The sequence below is a fragment of the Melanaphis sacchari genome, unplaced genomic scaffold, assembly GCF_002803265.2.
Source record: "Melanaphis sacchari strain LSU unplaced genomic scaffold, SCAv2.0 Contig11_pilon_pilon, whole genome shotgun sequence".
Classification (NCBI taxonomy): domain Eukaryota; kingdom Metazoa; phylum Arthropoda; class Insecta; order Hemiptera; family Aphididae; genus Melanaphis; species Melanaphis sacchari.
In genome coordinates this window covers 317834-340715 of record NW_020270469.1, presented here as the reverse complement: position 1 = coordinate 340715, position 22882 = coordinate 317834, and the positions used below count along the sequence as shown (strand labels likewise).

General features: G+C 24.2%; 1 protein-coding gene across 1 annotated transcript; it reads right to left on the bottom strand.

Annotated features, from left to right (window-relative positions):
- Nucleotides 1-578: 578 nt before the first annotated feature.
- Nucleotides 579-17738, bottom strand: LOC112604246 (sialin). Its single transcript, XM_025353196.1, has 11 exons — nucleotides 17715-17738; nucleotides 10904-11008; nucleotides 10649-10821; nucleotides 4312-4581; nucleotides 3302-3386; nucleotides 2175-2398; nucleotides 1652-1801; nucleotides 1411-1543; nucleotides 1149-1304; nucleotides 979-1064; nucleotides 579-881 (listed from the first exon to the last, which is right to left on the bottom strand). The coding sequence occupies exons 2-11, from the start codon at nucleotides 10956-10958 to the stop codon at nucleotides 684-686; spliced, it is 1530 nt and encodes a 509-aa protein (XP_025208981.1). The 5' UTR covers nucleotides 10959-11008; nucleotides 17715-17738; the 3' UTR covers nucleotides 579-683.
- Nucleotides 17739-22882: the final 5144 nt, after the last annotated feature.

Below are 22882 nucleotides of genomic sequence, written 5' to 3'. Positions count from 1 at the left end.
AAATTAAATCAACTTGTAATTTAAATATCTAAAAACAACATAAATACATTATTCGTACAATTAGATGATATAAGATTGCCGAAAATATCGTTATGCCCTGTAGGATACCTTATAACTATTTTAAAATTGATTTATACATTTTTTAAATATAAACGTCAATTTTATCAACTATAAATAATAAATTAAAAATTAAAAATGCAATAAATAAGACCCAAACCAAGTACATGAAGGTTACCAGATATAAAGAGGCCCTCATCCTGCTTTACATTCAAAAAAAAAAATTATGGCTAAAACTTTCACTCTTTATAACTTATTTATAAATATTTTGTATGATTCGTACAAATTTAAGATTCAATTAACAATCATCGACCGTAATCTATTCTCCATCGTTAAACTTTTATATGTACGTATGTTTGTAATAAATAGGATCAGCAATTAGCATACGGCTAATTCAACACAAAATATTTAAAAAAAATATTTCGTTTATTAGTCTCTTTATAATATTTATCAATATGAATAATTATATAATATTTTACTTGATATCATGTGTTAGATATTAATATTTATACAATAAATAATAACTTTGTACATTGTTTAAAAAGAAAAATTGTAATCTATACATTAAATAACAGTGGTCATTTTATATAGTTTTGTCTTTGTTCCAAAACTCGTTTTTCGTTAAATCATTGAGAATTTGATGAAGTTTTCAACGGGTTCATCACTTCCAATTCGCTTGATGAAACACCATTTGATTTTTCTGCGCTGGGTCCCGAATTCCACGATAACGTTTTCGCTGTTCCAAATATTAAAAATACCATAGCGCCACACATGTATGTTACAGCCAAAATCCAAAATACAATACACCATTGCTCAAATGTTTGCTGCAAGTATATGTAAAATTATGCGTATAATAATTTATGTATACGTAAAATTTTAAATATTAAATCAAAATTTGGTGTTTAACGCGCTTATACTAACATTGTTATTCGTTAGTTTTCCCACTATGTACGATGACAAGGTCCCTCCAAACGAAGACAATGTGTTCGCCATTCCAAATATTGTGCCTGAAATATAACCATTGCACATTCATGTCATCGAGTAATTATTTTACAAGCTGTTAGAAAAGGTAGTAAATATTGAATACCTACCAGAAAAATTTGGAGCTATGTCCAGACCATTTCCAAGATAACCACCTGTTACAGCTCCGTTCATCGTCAATGCAATAGTAAATATTATTACCGACCACACTTGATTATCTCCAAGATACACTTGTAAGATCATCAAAAGACCTGGCGTAAATACTCCTGTAAATTAAAACTTTGTTTTTTACATAAATTCAAAAAACTGTAAAATAAATTTTATAACAAGTAACATGGAATTCCAAAACAAAATCATTTAAAGAAAAATTACCGATAAATGTAAAGATTTTTCTAGTCATTGTCTTTGATATTTTCTCAGAATTAAGTAAACGATCAGCAATTATTCCAGCTAACAATGCCATTAAATATTTGCCCAAATAAGGAAGACTAGATAGGAAACCATTCTGAAATTGTGATAGTGATTAATGTATATTTTAAACTTTATTAATGTCACAAATTAAAAATAAACACGATGAATAAAACATAGTATGTATACTTAATTATATGCATACCGATTTAATGTCATAATGAAGTAAATATTTCATATAAGTAGGTAACTGATTAACAATAGTAAAATAACCAAACACACTAGCTCCGTGTGTAATAACTATGGACCATACAGGTAATGACGTCAATATTTTTATCCATGGCAGTTTTTTTGGCTATATAAAAAAAAAAATGAAATCTTATAAATTAAAATAATTATAATTTAATCTCTTTTTAAGTAGGTTAAATCAAAAATTAAGTGAATATGTACAAGATAAACAGAATATTTTCTTATCCGTTCTAATTAATTGTATAGCACAACTACACAAGTATAATTTGGATTATTCAAATTTCAAGTAGTTTGTTGTCTATGAAATAAAATTAAATAATAAATGGGCTTGGTATTTAAATCTTACTGTATTCATATAATTTAAAATTCATTGTATTATTATATGATATTATCGTAAAGTACTTAATATTAATCAACATGATAAATCTTTAATTTCATTGATAGGTTCTAGAATAAATATTGTTGAGACTCGTTATTACCTTTGTACCAGGTTTGCTTTGCTTAGCTATTTCTGTTTCAATATAATTTCTTTCGTATTCGGTTATTCTAGGATGATCGGCAGGTGTTTCAAAAACTAAATTAAACCACAATACAGACCATGCAAGACCTACTAGTCCAGTGATATAAAATGCCGATTCCCATCCCCATGCAGAAATTAGTATACCGCAAACTGGCAATGTAATAGCTGCGCCTAAAGTAGAAGCTAGAAATTTCAATACAATTAAAAATTAGATAATTTTAGTAACAATTTAATAGATAGCTTAAATATAATTAAAAATAATTTCAATGGATTTGTTTTTATATTATTTGAATAATTGTTTATTACTATTTCAGTGACATTGTTATTGCTTGATACATAGAAAATGTATGAACATTGACTATAATTATAGGGTTCAAATAATTTTTTTGTTTTATGGTGTAGTTTTTTTTAAAAATTTAATAAATTCGTAAAAAAATATAATTTATATCAAATAATTAGAAACAAAATCCAATAATTTCATAGTTTTATCATGCATAATTCGTACAGTTTACCGTTGGATTACAAGTACTATTATCTATTTACAAGCGACAATATTTTTTCATATCTATAATCTTTATATTATACAACTATTATCATAAATATAGGTACAACGACTAATAGCTAATTCACAACATGTTTGTTTTTTAAATAATCATTCTAAGATTATATTTTTATGCATGATGTATAAAAATATTCAAAATTTCTTCCCACATCAATAAACAGTTTTAAAATGAATTTGAATTAATCAAGATACGAGACAATGCACTGCAGTGCAATTGGCAAATTATTTTTAGTGTCAGCATATTAAACTAAATTTTTCTACATACTATACAGAGTGTTTTATAATTAATAGTTAAGAACTCAATTTTTTTATGGCAGTTTAATAAATTAATAAACCTTATTCGTTTTAAAAATACGTAACAATACAAAGTATACTATAAAAATTGCTACTAAGTAATTTTATTCTATAGCTAAAAATAAAGAGGTATAAATAAAAAGTAATCATCAATAAAAAAAAAAAAAAAAATGGTTTAAAAAATAGTTTAATATAAAAGCAGTAAAATTTTATGTTAAATGTCACAGTACCCATCATGTTGGACATGAACTTGCTGCGTTCATTTGGTGGAATCCAATTAGCAGCAATTGGTAATATAGCCGGCCATGTAACTCCCTAAAATAAAAATAAAACAGATAAAAGTTACTTAATAATATTATAATTTTATTGATCATACTTTTTAACAAATGATAGAAGAAAGTAATTGAAAATGTTTAAATCTACTGTTACATTTCAAAATTACTGTAGGTAAATCAAATTATAATTTAAGAATAACAATTAAAAATAATTAAATAAATTACCTAGTTTTTCAAAATATAATAAACAGTATAACTAAGTTCCAAGAATGTTAAATTAATTTTCATTTTATAAATAACTAGATGTATAACACGACTTCAACCGATAAAAAAGAATAAACCTATTAAGATAAGGAACTATATCGGTGAATAAACTATATAGAAGTTAGGATATTTTTGAATATGGTTCAAACTACTCGCTAAGTTTTTCTGATATCTAAACGAATAACTTTTAAAGCTTATGTTAAAATTCGTAAATAAAATATGAGTGAACCACCCTATATTAACCTATACAATTTGAAAAACAAAGCAAAGAACATTCCTTGAGTCTTTAGGAATGTGTATCTATGCAAAATTTGATGCCAATTATTTCAGTATTTTCTAATTCTATAAGTCCAATACAAATGTTAATTAATTTATATACGTTACTAAAGATAGATTTATTAGATATATAATATTTTTATTAATTAGTAATAGTTTTTTTTATTATTTTATTTTAGAGATTTATTTATTTTTAATAAACTTTTTAACCACATATCTACGACTAGAAAGTTTATTAAGTTTTCTAATTAATTATATAAATATATTTAACAACAAAATAAACTATTTTCCACGTATTATATGCGTAACATATATATACCTAAAAATAAAACAATCCATTTCATAGATGCACATACTAAAAAAAAAATGTGTCAATCTACTTTTTAAACATGTTTATTGTAAAAAATATATTGAACAATACTCACTAAAGTAAATCCTAAAAATACTCGGCAAAAAATTAGGCAATATATGCTGATTTTTGCAGCCATAGGTGTCAATAAGGTAACCATAGACGCTAGCAACATAGAGTAGCCGAAAACCGGTCGTGCTCCAATCATTTCCGCTAAACGACCACCTGGCAATTCCGTAAGAACATAGCCCCAAAAAAAACTGCCCAATATCATATTTTGTTCGTACTCGGACCAATTAAATTTCACAGCATTAGGTGGATTGGAATATGTCAAACTCACGGTGGTCTGAAAAAATCAATACATTATAATTACTTATTAGATAATAAATACTAAAATTAAAAAAATAGTTACCTTCCTTAACATACCCAAGAGTTTCTTAAATTTATACTAAAATTGTTTATATCCTGAGATCACTTTCTAATAATTTATAAGAACATAACATAACCGATTAACTGGTTTACATTAACTATATTGTGAAAGACGAAAACCAAACATTGGTGTAACACCGTCTTGATAATAAATTGTTAATTTATCAATTTAAAATTAAAATCCAATTATTATTCACTAGGCTTCGTCAATTTTTAATTCAATTAGCGCCATGCATCAGTAACATTTTTGATCATGGCCTTCTATTATTTCTAAAAGCATAATATAATAAAATACTATCAAAGTCGTATGAAAAATCCAAGTAATTATTATTTTATAGACTTGTGAGAGGATTTTTTTTTACACTCCCTTACGTCTCTTTTCTTGTGCCTACTAAAAACTTACTAATTAGTAATTACTAACAATTATTATTTGTCACTTTTGAATATTATTTTATATTAGTGTAAATTAACCAAACATTATAATACGTATTGTTCCTAGATATATAATACAGAGATACATTAAATTTTTTGTAGTCTCTTTTAAATATCTATTCAAATATTAAATATTAAACAATGTTGCAAATATATATTAATATTTATGTTATTATATACACAGCTATATTTATTTTTTGTGGTTAATTTTAATTGAAATATTTATGAAAGTATTTTTGATATTTAATTTAATGAATTTATGCAATTGATTAATGTCCATAAATTATTATAAATTAAAAAATAATAAATTATTTATATTATAATTATTTATTTATTACTACCATTTTTTTTTTTTTTTTTTTTGAGTAAACAAATAGTAGATACATTCTATGAATAATAAGTAGGTATAAATCAAAATTACATGACTTCTGATTTCTATAAGTTATTTATTATATAAGTTAAAGTTAAATACCCACAACCGATGATTTCTTAACTTAATCAAATTTAATATACTTAAATTGACATTAATAAAATTGTGTACACATTTGAACAAAAATTGTGGAAAACAGGAAAGTCTGTATAATGCATATATTAAACTATCACAAAACATATTCTTCTATTTTTTTATTGTGTACCTATTGAAATAACGTTTAAACTTAGACACATTAAAAATATAAGAATAGTTTTATAATTTTAATTTTATTTAACTATAAATTCATAAAAATCAAGTATAAGAAATTAGCATAGTTATGATGTTTTCTTTTTCTATTGTTTGTTTATAGTAAAATTATCAAAATTTTATGTTTTTATTCAAAACCGATATATGAATTACAAAAAAAATGCATAAACTGAATGTCACAGTAATAAAATTTTACAAAATCAACAAGGATATAGGTAGCCTTAGCAATGCATGTCATTATACTATGCGCCATAACGGATGGATGATCACAATGATATTTAAAAATTTTAAAATATAATTAACATATATTTTAGTATATCATAAATTTATTATTTATGAAATATATAAATAATCAGGCAATACATTAAATTAAATTTTGCAATTCATTTAAAAACCAAACATATTAAATTAAAAGAAATAAAAAAATAACAGTATTTATTATATTATATGAAAAAAAAATAAAAACCTGATCTTTAAAACATATAGAATTTACGAGCATATATACTCGATGTATCAGGTATCGTGATAATTTATAGCATGTTATATTTGTATTGAGCTAATATTTTAATTCTATAACCATTACTTTAAGTACTAATATCATTTTTTTTTTTTTTGTTTTTTTTTTTATAATCATTACAATATTTTAAGATTTACATTTTAAATAAAACAAATTATAAATTGTAAAAAAGTAACATAATTTTATCAATAAAATGACCTAAATGAGAGAAATTATTATAAAATAATATTATTCCAAACTTTAAGTATACAATTTGAAAATCTTTAACATATCATTATAATAGCTTAAAACTTAAAAATATAACATATAATAAACAAATATCAAAAAAAAAATGTTATCACCTATTGGTTATTAGAATGATTTAGCCTATTTAGAATACTTATCCTAACATAATATTATTTATCATTAAATAATAATTAATTAATGTATTAGATGACGTAATTATTATAAAATATTGTAGACTATACAGATGTAATTTATACCTATATTAAAACATTAAAGGTCATAATATTGGTTATAATCGAAAACAAAAACCAATTAAATTGGTTGTAGTTATATGGCCATTAAAAACTTAAGCTATATCGTGATTTGATGCCCTAAATTATTATTGATAAATTATAAACTATATTTTCATTACCTTGGGGCACTTAACCTAGTAATTAGAAAACATAATACATTTATATTAATCGTAAATAATTTTATTATACTAACCATTCAATATAAATAATTAAGTATACATAAATTAGAAAATTAAAAATATAGCTAGTTTTATATTTTTTTATCATCATCATTTTTTTGATCATTTATCCTAAAAGTTATAAATCTGAAGATAAAAAAATTACCTATCTACTTATCATAACATTAAGTGTCCTCGGTGTGAATTCACAACAGTGTAATAATTTTTGTACAAATTCGTTCATCATCTAATGATTAAGAATTTTAATTCATAAATATTATATAATATTCATTTATCAAGATTATTTTGAAAAGTGTGTTTTATTTATATGATAATATATAACATCATAAACCTATATTGATTATTGAATATAAATAAAAATAATAAATATTTATATATATACTAATAACTAATCTAAATCAAAACTGAATTTTAAGATTTACTGAACACTGGATCGTAGAAAAAGAAATCAACTTAATAAAACGGTATTTTAAATATCTAACAATTATTAAAATTTTTTATATCAACCAATTCATCCATCAAAACATAAATTTTAATATTTTAATATCTATAATAGATACCTATATTATATTATGACGTATTATTATAATATAATATATTAAATTTATTGGTTTTACAATAATTGTTTAGGTTTTTATTATTTATTTATATAATATAAATAAATATGTTATCATTTTCCAAATATGAAAACTTTTTAAAAATATTTTGGATCTTTTGAAATTTTTTACTTCAATTTGGTTTTTTTTTTTTTTTCGACTTTAATATCGACTAATATCGTTTGCTTAGAAGTAAAAAAATTTAGTAACTTGATAAAAGATTTATCAATCTATTTGAAATAATTAAAAAATATTGAAAACACAATTTTTATTTCTATTTGAAATTCAACTATTGACAAAATTCATAAAATCCCGAAAACTGCATATTTTAGTTAATAATTCATTACATTTTTAATTTTTAAAGCTTATGTTTGAAAATTTAAAACAGAATTTTCAAAAGTTTTCATTACAATAATTAAAATAGAAAGTATTTTGTAAAGCAACATTAATTTTGTTATGAGCGTTTGAACTTCAAATTGAATAACATTAAAAAAAGATAAAGTACGCAATATTCTACTTATTTAAAAAAAAATTTGTTACATTTTTCCAAAATATGAACAGTAAAATTAAAAGCTTTTAATATAACAAAAATAAATGTTCTGTTAAAATGCAATAAGGTATGAAGTTTTATACTGTGGATTAAAATCATTAATCAAAACATTCAAATATATTTTTCTTTTCTAATACTTTTTTTTTTTTTTCATTTTAAATTATTCCCTCGAGGAAAATAATTGAATAACAAAGATAATACATTAGGCATAAATGATAAAATACTAATATATTTATTATTTACAATAAATTATTTATATTAAACAGTTTAAAATATATACGTAATTATTCGTGAAACAAATCGTACTTTGATCTTAATATATATCAAATCTTTGATTTATCTTCAAAACATTCTTCAAATTATTACTACAACGTAGTTCAATACTATTTATACAATTATCATAGTTTGGTGTTTTTATACTTGGTAATGAATAACTAATAATATACAATATAACATAGTCACTTACTGTACCTACTTTTGACTTGATTTTGTTTTAAATTATTTTAATATAAATTAAAACCCTAAAAGTAGAACGCAAAAATGCTGAAATAATTTAAATTTATTTCAATTTTAACTTTGCGAAATCAAAAAATTAATATTACAGCTAATGTCAGTGAATATCTATTGGAGAAGGAAAAGTATCAAGTTGCCATTTTAATAAAACAAGATAAAACGCTACTTTTTATAATAAGGATATTAACATGATATGCAACCCAGAAAAAATAAAACCATTGAGATATCATATAGCATTTTACTGGTATATTCCAAAGGTCTATCTATTTTAATTACCGCCATTCTTTAAACGCTGAGTAATTAATCCGTAAAATGTATTATAAGTTATATCATTGCGAATTGCAAATGTCCTATTGTTATACTTTCATCCTTGAAGCAATCTGATATTCTAAGAATGTATAATACTACATATTATAATTGTTAAATAATAGTTGTTGATTTAATATTATTCAAAAATTCATGTAAACATTCGTAATTTATTTACTAAAATAGGACAATAACTACTGATTATAATAAATAATTAACTTACCAAATTTAATAATGAGCATGACTAACCTATTACCTAACGATTAATGGTTATTAATTATTACAAATGGACAATTCTAGTAATCAGCATATTATAGTATAACTGTAATATACTAAAATATTTAAGAATCAACTCATGATATAACGGAAATCTCGGTACAACGAACAACACTTTCGTTATCTTGAAAATATCTTGATATGTATTTAAAAATGTGAATATAGCAAGTTCTCGATATTAGTAACAAACTTTTTTTTTAGGTCCTCTGAAATTCATTACATCGTGAGTTGACTACAGTATATTTTAAATTATTTCATATACAGTTTCAGTGAAAATAAAACTAACCTCGTGTATCCAACTCCAAACCCAAATAACTTCAAATTTAAAGTATATTATATTACAGAAACATACGAGGACTTAATTTTCCACAAATGTTACATGTTTGTTTGTTTTAGCACTTCTAAGACGTTTTTATCTCAATAATGTAAAAATGTATAAACACAATAATTGTTTAAATATATAATAATTAACATTTACTAATGATATACGTTTAAATCAATGATACATACAAATATATAATATATCTTTCCTGCGTTTTATGAACTACTAACTGGTATAAATATAATGAAAATGTATACGATGTATTCAAGTTGTTACAACAATTTTCGTTTGAACAATAAAAATTCTTAAGTTAAACACAAAAATTACTAAAAATTCCAATATTACACTTATTGATTACCATATATTTATGTATTAATAATGTAGTTTTCATTCAATATTTTTAAATACAATTTTGAAGAATTAAAATCTGTTAATAAATATTTGAAAATAATCACTAATCAGTATATATTATATTCATGAAATATTTTATATTTATTTAAATATTATTTTATTTCATTTTACTCATAAATTATATTTAATTATAAAATAAATACGAAAATCATCCATATAAATGATTTTTTCCAACGTCTTTAATCGAGTGCTATATTTATTTCCTAATAGTTTATTTTATTACCTTGTAATCAAATTTTATTTTTCTAACAAATAACTAATATTTATAAACAAAATATTATTTCGTTGATAATTTAATTGAATTTGCAAAATTTTTCATGTTTTCACAGAGACAACAAAAATAGAACCCGATTTTAATAATACTATCATAAAAAACCAATGTTTATTGTTTTGGTGTGGGTCCAAAAACTTTTAGATTTCGTGCCAATGATGTAAAATAACTGACCAGCAATATGTTGTCATAAAGTAGTGAAATTAAATTCAAGGGCAGTGTTTCTCGTAATAGCCGATATTTGAAATTAATATTATTTAAAACACTTTAAAATATATCATTATAAAATATTGAATATGAGATTAGTAAGGTACTTCACTAATCATTATAATAGGTAACATTGACAAAATCTTCAATCAATTTTGCGTGGATCGGTATAATTTGTATAATAAAAATAATATTAGTTGTACTTACATTTGTTTCATTTAATGGTAATGAAAAATTAGTGGCTTGTTCTATTGAGACATTTTGTTTATGGTTCGGTACCATGTCTACAATGGCTATTGTGAAGTTTACTCGTAGCATATAATTGACCATAAATCCAAATAAAACCATAAGATTTAATACTCTTGAACAGTTCATCGACTCTATATAAAATTAAAATTTGTCAACAAAAACTGGAAAATATGCGTTTAAAGAGTATCGTATTATAACCACTAAAATACTTACTGTTTTGTTTAATGACCAATCCGGTCTCCACGTTGGCTGGTTCTTCTTTTTTCATATTTCTATAGTTACCAACTTTTAATTCTAAAAAAACCGATCACTTTAGTCCTAAAAATATCAAATAATTTTTTATAATTACAAATGATGATATTAACAAAATTAATATATTATATTTAATGTTTAAATGTATATATTACTATTATCAATTTAAATATGTAAAGCGAATAATAATAATAATAATATACAAATACAGATTGAAGATTAATATCGCTTAATTATTTAGCTAGAAAATAAATTCATAGATAAGACACAATTTTTGCAAATCCTAACATTTTAATACATCTATAATTATATTTCTTATATTTTAAATGTTGAACTTTGAATGATTTAAAATAGGTATTTAAAAAATTTTATTTTTACTTTTTTATTTAACATACTAAACTATAAAATAAATCACGCAGTTTTATAAACATTTGATGATTAAATAAAAATATTTTACAATTTTACATTTAATATTATACATATACAAGTAGCACAATTGTATTAATATCAATGAAAGTTATACTTGTGATTAAAATAAATATTATTACAATAAAGACAAATTATATTAATAAGGTATCACGAATGACCTTGTACGTATATGTACTATAATGTACCTACTTAACTAAAGTTAATCCTTTTATTTTTTAAACTATCTTACACGAAAGGACTAAACATGCAATATGTACAAAGTTTGGATTTATTTAATCAATAAAAATTAATTATTAATAAAAAATTTAACAAAATAAATAGCCCAGAATTTAATTAAAATTACCAATGTCTCTTCAAAAATAATTTGTCCATCTAAACCTTATTACTATACCAATGCTAACTTTAAAATTTTTAAAATTTTATGAAATTAAATTATTAAATTTTATTTAAGATACAAAAATTTATTTTAAATTAATTTAAAAAGGAACTTTTTTGTGGATTAAAATACAACTTTTATTCAGAATATTTTAGTCAAAGAAAAAATTAGTTTACTATCAATGTTATTACCTGCACAATTTATATAATATTTAGATATGTATAACTCATATTATTTATGATATTATTTAGTTAATAGTAATTACTATACTATACGAGTATATCAATCGATAAAAGAATTTACAAAATTCAGAACCAAACATAGATATTCTGTATAGAAGAAATATCGGTAACACAAACATCATTTAATATTTCAAGTTCATTGTTGAAAGTCGATATATCTCGGTTGCACGAAAAAGCTAGGTCAACTTACATAATATAATCATTATTTTTGTAAATGTGTTACAAAGTTAATCAATAAAAATTGAATCTAATAGAGTGTATCACAGAGTAATCAACAAATTTAAATAAAATACATAGCTCTTTATTATTATGATGATATACTGCATCTTCTACACTTTTTGAGATTCTGAAAAAATAAATTTATATTAAATTTATTTATTAATACAATTTCCAGGATGTCTATTAATGTAGTTCCTCTATTAATTTGTATTTTAATTAATTGAAGCCTCAAATCATTGTAAGCTACATCCATCGTCATAAGAAAGATACTACAGTTTTTACATAAATTCGAAAAAAAAAATCTGTACAAATCACAAATTTATCAAAACATAATTATTTACCAAAAAAGATAAAAATAAATAAATACACTAGAAATAGCTTAATGCATTTTCAACTAAGTTCTAAAAATTCAATTTTCATTGTATTACGGAAAAGTTATAACAATAGCATTATGTATATAAAATAATATTTATATCAAAAAAGTATACCTATATATTTTGTAATAAATAATATTATTCGTTTATTTTATTGTACTTTTAAATTGTGAGCAAAAAAATAATGTATTTTAGGTAAATATTATTTTCAAATAATTCATATTATTATTATTTAACAAATATATACAGTTTCTCTATAATTATTCGGAAAAAAAATCATCGAAACGGTTTAATTCAATTATATGCATTTAAATGTATACAAAAATGAATATATTTAAGCTTAACTTTAATACTTACAAGTGCGTGTTACTAGACTGTATTTAATATTATGCGAAAATCTATATAATATCATGTACAACACTGTAAGCAAAGCACTCTCTAGTACCATATAATATAATGTTTGTACATATTACGTTTATAATATTATTTACAAATCTTGAAGACACTATTCAAAATGTAAATTATTAAGATATGTATTTTATTTCATATAAATGTTAATATAAATCGCTGTTTAAAAATACACAAATTTAATTACCTAGTTTATTAGATATTAAAATACGAATAATCAATAATCTACTACAAAATCAAGAGTAAAAATAAGCACAGTCGTATGAAAAAGAATAATACAAACACGAAATCATTTTTACAACGTAAATTATCTATATTCTATTAGGTATATAGAATTAGGAAATAATTGTACTGTTTAATATTAGTACTTATATTAGTTAAATATAACAATACAAACTGCAATAATGCAGTAATTATTTTATTATATTGAGATAAGTACCTACTAAAAGAATTCTTTCTTTAAGTAAAAAAAGAGAAAGGAACAGTGATTGATCTCATCTCTATAAAAGAGATCGAATTATATTCACTTGATTTCAAGTAAATTGATTTTACTAAGAAATTAATTTCAAATAAAAATAGAGCGAACATTTCTTTTACATACTATAGTTTTATAGCTAATATTATATATACTCTCAAAATAATAAACAACCTATTAATGCATATACAAATACAATGTTAGTATTTTTTAGCATTAACATATAATTTTAAGTTTAATCTGTTGTTTTGTAGATAAATTTAAAAAAATATAGTATTAACTATCAATTATTATTTATTATTATTTGTAAATTAAATTCCTCAGTATATAAACTATAGAATGTATCATTAAAAATCATTATATATACCGAATTATGAAGCATCCGTGGACTATAGTAAACTTCAACTGATAAAATCGATATACCTAATTGAACTTATATGATAGATGTTTTATTATCACAATATATTATATGACTATAAACAATTTACTGTTATTAAACGCAAAAAAATATGATAAACGTTTGAAAATAAATAAGCCTTTACAATTTTCTTCACAAAAAACAATATTTTACTATGTACTTACCTATATTAAAGTATTAAATATTTGTTTCTAGGAGTATAAATTATGTATTATTACATGAATATTAATTGAATTAACAGTTGATGAAGATAGACATGCATAACCATGTTCTAAAACAAAAACAATTAAAAATAAACGAACTTCAAACGAAATATTCTTAGAAGAATATTTGAATTAAGAAAACCATCTTAGAAAATTACGAAGTAAGGGTAAACCGAGGTAAAAAAAAAAAACTGCATGGAGAAATAAATATAGTCAAAGCCATTAAGAGCAGTAGACTAAGTTGAATCAGTCTTACATGGAAATTAAAAGGGTCCATTATAGTTTTGCTACAAGATAAAAACTACACAAAATCGACCAAGAAGTCAGCGCAAGCAACTTAAAGGAAATAGGATCGAAAAATACTTAGCATTTTTGGTATCGATGGACAAAATGTAGAACAACTAGTAAATAAGAGGGAGAAATGGAAACAATTGATGGTTGCGACAATGGACCTAAACGGCCCGTAAAAATCCAAAAAAAAGATTATATTAATGTAAGTATTAGTTTTATATTATTTTGTGTATGAATATAAAAGCTGAATAATCATACAAAAAAAAAAACCTTAATTAAAATTGTTAACATTTAAACCTGTTAAATAACTACTTTAACCATGGGCGTCACCAGACATTTTTCAAAGGGGGGGGATTAATTTAAAAAATAAATAAAGATTTTTTTTATACATTTTATTTATATTATATTATCATATTTTGTCATTATTACAATTAGATATTATTATTATACATTTTATTTTTAGAACATTATTATATTTCGTCAGTATAACATTAAATTATTACAATTAGGAAACAAATTTAAAATTCTAGGGGGGGGGGGGGCAAGTGCCCCGTCTCCCCCCTCTAGGGACGCTTATGACTTTAACTGATAATAACGTAAAAATTAAACAAGGACAATACATACATTTTGAAACTATGATCTAATTAATTAGTATAAATTATAATAAATATTTATCATGTTTTAATTAGTTGTACATTTTTTTTTTACAATATTATAGATTTAAATTAGAGTAGATAAATGTTAAATTATATAATTCATTAAAATATTAAGTTACAAAAAGTAACATTAAAACAAAACTAATAGTTTTTAAAAAATTTAACAATATCTAATAAAATAAAGAAAAATTAAAAATGCCCAGATTTTTATTAATTATTAATTAAGAATCGGAAATATTAAAAAAGTAGATTATTTTATGAAATTAACAACTATACATCTAATAAAAATAAAATATTATGCCATTTTCGAAAAACCTGTTATTAATGTCAAAAATGTGTTATTAAATAATAATAATAACATGACTATATAGTATCCATATAATTTTCTCTAAATTTATAGACGCTTATTTTATTTTTTATGTGTATTTTTAACATCAAACAATTTTCTAATATTAAAAAAAAATAAACGTAACACTGAGTTTTGTAAAAACTAAATTAACTTTGATACATTTATCAAAACATAAGCGACAACTATAACCAAATCTGTATGAATATCTCTTTCAATATTAAAAAATGTCAAATTTAAAACCACCGCACATACCTGTTTTTGGACAATTTTTTGCCACATTAAAGACATTTTTCATGACTTATTATTTAATATGTATTACGCATATTTATCCAATTAAACATGATTTAAAGCATACATTATATAACATTTTGTTTAAACTATTTAAAATATATTTAAGTAGTTTGATAAGATAAGAAACACAAACTGTATCTTTTAGTGGCATGATACAAATAACAAAAATATAGTTTATAAAATAAGGTAACTAAAATTGCCAAGTTCTTGATTTCAAATAAGCTTTATACTCAAAACCAACCAGATTAATTTAAATATAATAAACATTATTGACAATAATAACACGTATCCTTCAAAAAATAATAACATTTTGGTAATGAATAGTTGATAATTTTGTGAATTAAGAAATTATGAATTATTAAACTAAATAATTATTTAAAAAATAAATTCAAACATAATTCAGTAAATTAAAGATTTAACATAACATTAAATAAAACACTGTAAATATCTATTTAATATAAATTAATAATAAGTTAAAAATTATACTTCAAACTTATACTGTATAGATTGGTGCCTTCTATGATGTAAATTATATCGATCTGTAAATATTATTGATTTTTAATTTAGTTCGACTAAAGCTATACTTCCTGTTATTAGCACACATTTATCAAACAATTTATACATTTTAAAAATCTAATCTTATAATTTTCATTTTTCATTGAACTAAAAGAAACTTTTGTTTAAAGTTTCAACATTAGACAAGCATCTATTTTGCATACATATTATTGTAAAGTATACGTATATTATCAAATATTTGTATGATGGTAGTATTTTACAACTATTAATTATCCAATTAAATTCTAAGGTAAACAATCTATAGATGTATCACTTCGTGTATATGTATGAATTTATATAATATAATACAGATGTATATTTATAAATATAAAGCTGATTACCTACATAAGATATATGAAATAAATAAATCTTTAGTATCGTAATCGTATAAATATTCAAAATCTATAAAATAATAAACGCAAAATTATCTACAATACCATTTTTTTCTATTGTGTATTTATTAATCTATAACTATAATAATTGTTTATTCAGATTTATAAAAAATATAAAATAAAAACTTATAAAATTACCTATGAACAAAGTATTATATATGTAGTATACTAATAATATTATGTACTATATGTAGGTTAGTTGTTTTTTATTATTATTATTATTATTACTGTTACAAGTATGAGAATTTACGGTAGAATCAAAAATACTGGTCACCTCCGAATAGGTACAAATAATTTCTTTTCATCCACAAGAAAGAGATTAAACGAAAGTAGGTAAGTAGGTATATCAGTTTATGTAGAAAACACTTAAAAAAATAACTTTTCAGAAATCTGTTATAATATATTATGCAACACTATAACTGCAACGATATTAATTCCGTTTATCATTGAATTTCTATTTACAAATAAAACTAAATAAGTAAGTTGTTTGCTATATAAAACTACAAAACAAGTATTTAATTATTACATAATATATTTAAATATTTGTGTAATTTAAGCCAATAAAGATTTTGCATTTGAAATCGACAGTTAACAAAAATCCGTTACACATTAAAAATATACCTATGATTAATTTTTTTTTTTTAATTATCTACTTTATAATCTTTTAGTAAATATAAAATATAAAATAAAAGCACGTGTAGTTTGGTCAAACAATGATACACTTATATACTTTGTGTTCTGTATTTTTCTCCGGCTATTTAAATTATAAACCTAATGCTCTAATAAATGTGTTCACTCGGATAAAACGCATAAAACGATTGGTGTTATGTATATACTAGCTTACCTCTACGCTATTAGTATTTTGAGTGATCACGTGTTGTGCGTTTTTATTATTTATTTTTTTAAATTTCTCGTATTATAATATATTAATTACAAGTATTACGTTTGTGATTGGTGGTCTATGCGAGCTAACGCTATTATTAAGCGCGTCACGGAGAGCAAAATACTACAAATACTACATTACATGCACATCGTTTTAATATTGTACTGATGGATTTTTTTAAATTGAAATCAAATCAAAATATAAGACTCACGGTTTGTGTGACTTGGACCCCGATTGCGAGTGGATGAGATTGAATTTAAGATAAAAACTTAGAAAAGAAAATTAAAAAATATTATCACAGACACGGACGGACGATTACACACGCGCATACACGTGTGTTCCACGCAGCGACGTACGAACGTAGTGTGTAGGATTTGCGTCGGTAAAGACGGGAGGTTACAGAATTATATATATATTATATGTGTGTGTGTGTGTGTATATGTATATTATTATTATTATTGAAACGGACGACGACGACGACGACGACAACGACGATAGCAGCGGCAGCACGACGATATTATTATAAAGCGGTGGGCAAAAACCACTGGGGACACACGCGCACACTACAGCGACAACCGTCCTGCACTCTGCTACAGGTGCGTGGCGCAAGCACTGTGAATAACAACAATTTTCTCGCGAGCCGTTACATCGTCGATTGTCGGACGGTCGATAGAAGACGACAGCGTCTCAGTGGCGTGGCAAATGCACTGATGGTAAAAATAATTTTCAAATAAACGTCGGCGATCCAATAACAATCAAATGCAGTAGAATTCAACGATAAATTATAATTATCATTATTATTATTTTTATTATTATTGTTATTATTATTATTATTATTATTATTATTGTTATTATTATTATTATTATTATTATTATTATTATTATTATTATTATTGGGCAACCGTAATTTGTACGTGTATAATAATAATAATATACGGTGTGCACGCGTAAATCGGCGCAGGATCGTATTATTATATATTCGTTTATTTATTTATTGTGAGCGAAACAAACGGAACGAGCGAACCGCAGCAGACACCGCACGTGAAACCGGCATCGGGTTAACTGCCGGAGGTGCGCGCGCTCTCGTCGAACAAAAAATACGATAAAAATGAAATAACAAAATATAGCCCGCGCGTAACCCATAGTCGTGCGCGTGTCTTCGGCGGCAGCGGCGTCCTCGACTCTCGAATCGTCACTCGTCAGCGCGGCGCTCCCGCGTCATGGTGTTTCCCGCACGCCGACCCAGAGACCTTGTTTGCAGTAAATGGTTTCCCTATCGAATCGCTGCAATGGCCAACTGTTGTTTTTCCTTTTCGATTTTTTCCTGTGCACGTATTTTCGTGTTCTGCGTGGCCTGAGCCCGTGTGCAGCACGGAATCTAATTATCAGAGCCATATTATAAGTGTATAATAAAAATTAAAATTGATTATGTTTTTTTTTTTTTTTACTCCACAGCGCATAACATTTTTTTTAGATCGGTGCAGACATACAATTATTTTCTTATGGTTAGTGTATCTATACAATACAATACGTATAAATAGGTGCCAAGAATAACAATTGTGTTTATACGCTCAATCGAAACACAAAAGCCACTAAAACATATTTCATTTTTTGAAAAGAGCAACCGCTCAACGCTCAAGTGTCAAGTTCAATAGTATAATAAGGATAAATAATTATAATACAATATAAAAAAAAATTAGACAATGCCTGTTCTTCCCTGCGACAACGACACGCGACGGGTATTTTAAATTTTCAACGTTTACATAGTTACTCGCCGCTAATTGTACTAACTTTGGAACCACAGAATTTATGCCTATTAGCAGAATGATTCCATAGTTCAAGAATAAAAAAAATATATGTATTTACACATTAAAGTAAAAAATTAAAATTTGGTTAAGCACTATTAGATATTTATTATTATTTATTTTAAATGTAGATTGTCATTCGTATAGAAATGATACATGAATATTTTAATAATGCTAAAAATATGAAATATTCAATTTTGTCTCGTAATCATTTCAATTTATATAGTAAAAATATTTTTAATAACGTTAATGCTTTTCGATTTAATGAGTAGAAAACACGGTATTAACTATTAATTGCAAAAATACATGCGATAAAATCAGAAAAATTAAAAATTTGCCCTAAAAAATACACATTAATCCCATTAACCAATGAAGTAAATTCAATAAACAAATTGTTTCAAATTTGTTAATTGTTAGCATGCGTGTAATACGGGACCAGCCTTTGTGAGTCCAATAGGTGAATAAGCGGCAACTACTGTTTAACACCGATTGATTTCTATTTTCTACTACGGATTCCGTGCGTATTATAAATCGTTTTAATAAGATATCTAATAATAATATACAAATATTCTTATGCGGACAGTGAACTGCGATTACACACAAAAAAAAAAAACCGACAAATGGCGAATTTCTGTCACGTGCAGACTGGCGTGATGGAACATAGAGACGGGTAGGGCAGCGGAAGAGAGAACGATAAAGTCTGACTGATCTGTAAGTACTTCTCCTGTATATTTTGTCATTCAATATTTCGACGTAAACTAAATTATTAAATATTTTTATATTTTATGTATTATAGTGTTATCATCCATAAGTATGCATCATGTAATACGTAATAATATGTGCACACTCATTACTATAACGACACTGTCCAGGACGCCCACAGCGTTGTACGCGTGTTTACAATGTTTACATACTATTATATTTGATATCCTTATATATACATATTTCTATATTATGACTATTTATGAGTAACGAATGACAATTTTTAATGTTTTTTCCCAATTGATTTAATATCTATACATTCGTATTTTGTCTAAAAAACTACTACGTATACGATTTATTTTTTGCCCTGCAGTTTCGAGATGACTCCTATACAATTCCTCGAACTGCGAAGCCCATTACTTATATTTTGGTAATAAAACTGTTATTTTTTAAAAACATATACAATATTACATAATAATATGATGTGTATTTATAATTATTTATTTCTATTTTTTTCATTTTAATAATATATTGTTATATAATAAATTAATAACTAATAACTAATACCATTGATTATAAGTACTGAATAGTATGGATATTGGATATACTTATATTCAATTATCTATACCTACTAATATAGTTAATTTCTAATTATTTTAATTATTGCATGCGCCTTAAGGCCAAAAATTAAAAATAGGTAAATACGCTTACGTACAATTTTTAAATAGATTATTTATTCGTGTCTCCTGAATATTACTGTGTATGCATACCATATAATTATGATAGTCCCCCCAAAAGTTTTTCACTTCATATGTAATTATATTTACACATAAGTTTGTTGCAGACTATAGAAGTTATCGCGATGTCTCAATCGAATAACATATTTCGTTAAAAAAAATTCTGCGTAAACCCTTTCCAGGTAATCCATCCAGAAATCTTCAAATTATGACGTGTTCCAAACTTGCTAACTTTTACATAGATTCTTATTGAACATTGAATTTAAATAAATGTTATTATTTCTAATTTCTATACTTTCATATAGTTATATTTTGATTGCTACATCTATTGACATTTAAATTATTTTCTTTTTTTGAACGTATTTTTCCTGTATTTATTTTTTAATTTTAAAATATGTAATTATAGTTTTACAATTAATTGTAATTATAAACGTTCGTGATATTACTCCGATTACTATAGTCTATAGGTACCAATGTCTTGTAAACATTTTGCATATACCTATAAAATTTATATTCTATTTACGCTATTGTAACTGTCTATCTAGTAACGAACATAGAGCGTGTAAATAATATGGGGTGATACAATACGAGTCTTATAATGCAGGCTCCGCGATCTTATTAGAAAATCCTCGGGAAACGGGCAACGCGTCAGGTTAGGTTATACTATATTGATTATTTTTTATCATTTTGTCATCCTGTACAATCAATATTACTATAATACGATATAATATAATATTTACGCTCTTACGTAAATTATTTGATAAAATTCATTAAAAATTAAACGGTGTGGTGCGGCAGACATACCGAAAACTGACCGCTGACATAAAATAATATTAGGGTTGCCTGATCGCGATTATAATATATACCGTGCGTTTACCAAGAATCACTAATTAATATTTTTGAAAGATCACTTTAGGAATTCGAAATATGCAATATACGTAATAGGTAATCGAAAAAAAATTTAAGCAAAATCAAAAAAATAATATGTAAACCTCATTTAATTCACCGTCAAAAAACATTATTTAAAAAATCAACTTAATTTTTGCGAACTAGATAAAGTTTGTCCACAGGCCGCATATAGCCAGCAGGCTACCATTTAATAACTCCTGCCGTATACTAAATGGACCACAGTCGATGTGACTGACTTTATGATGTGATTGACATCCATAAATTATTTATTTGTAAACAGATAACCATGATATTTTCTGTTGATCAGTCTTAATGGCTTAAATCAGCGGTTCTTAACCTTTTGTAGAACATGGACCCCCGATAAAATATTTTTTAAATCGCGGACCCCCCCCCCCCCCTACCAATTTTTGTCGAATACCTTTTTTTACAAAACATGTCAAGTTATTATAACCAAACTTAAAATAACTATTTTATATTACAAATTATAGAAATAGACATAACAAAATATATACATTTATAATTATTTTTATTAAACGTAATTTATCATTTTAAACTTTAATACGTGACATGAGTGCAATATTTACTTAATATCAACCATCGCATTACCACTTATTAATTAAGTAAATAAAAATTAAGTTTTAAGAATATTAAGAATAAAATAATTTATATTACAATTTTTTTTTAATTCAAGTGTTTAATGATGTTAACTTATGTTAGGTGGTAATGGCTGTCGCGGACCCTCGACATGAGTATTGTGGACCCGGGACCACCAGGGGGCCGCGAACCACAGGTTAAGAACCGTTGGCTTAAACTATAACAGCCACAATTTTCTCAGCATCTACAATGCTTTCCAATTCTCAATTAAACTGTTTTAGCCGTTCTTAATAAAATAGGTAAAATGCACATTAATCGTCATTGTAAATTCACGGATTCATCTAACTAGTCGTATTGGGATAACTAAACTACCATTATTTAGGATTTATTATAATTACATGATGCCACAGCCTTGATCTAAAAATCACATGATCGTCTTAAAACAGAAATGAAAAACATAATCTTGTAGTCTTGTATGCATTTCAATTTCAGTATTGTAAATTTAATATAACGTTCTCGAGACTAACAAAAATATTATAATGAACAAATAATCTTCAGAGTAAATAATAATTAGGGAAATGTGTGTTATAATAATATGATGACTACTAATTACTTAACAATAATAATTTATT

What these genes read in the sequence shown, in the direction of transcription:
- LOC112604246 (XM_025353196.1), bottom strand. Translation starts at nt 10,958, where the DNA reads ATGAAAAAAGAAGAACCAGCCAACGTGGAGACCGGATTGGTCATTAAA. An exon ending in AAAGCAAACCTGGTACAAAG is followed by an intron (nt 1,802 to 2,174) that starts GTAATAACGAGT and finishes TTTTTTATATAG; the next exon opens with CCAAAAAAACTGCCATGGAT. An exon ending in TTCATTATGACATTAAATCG is followed by an intron (nt 1,544 to 1,651) that starts GTATGCATATAA and finishes TCACAATTTCAG; the next exon opens with AATGGTTTCCTATCTAGTCT.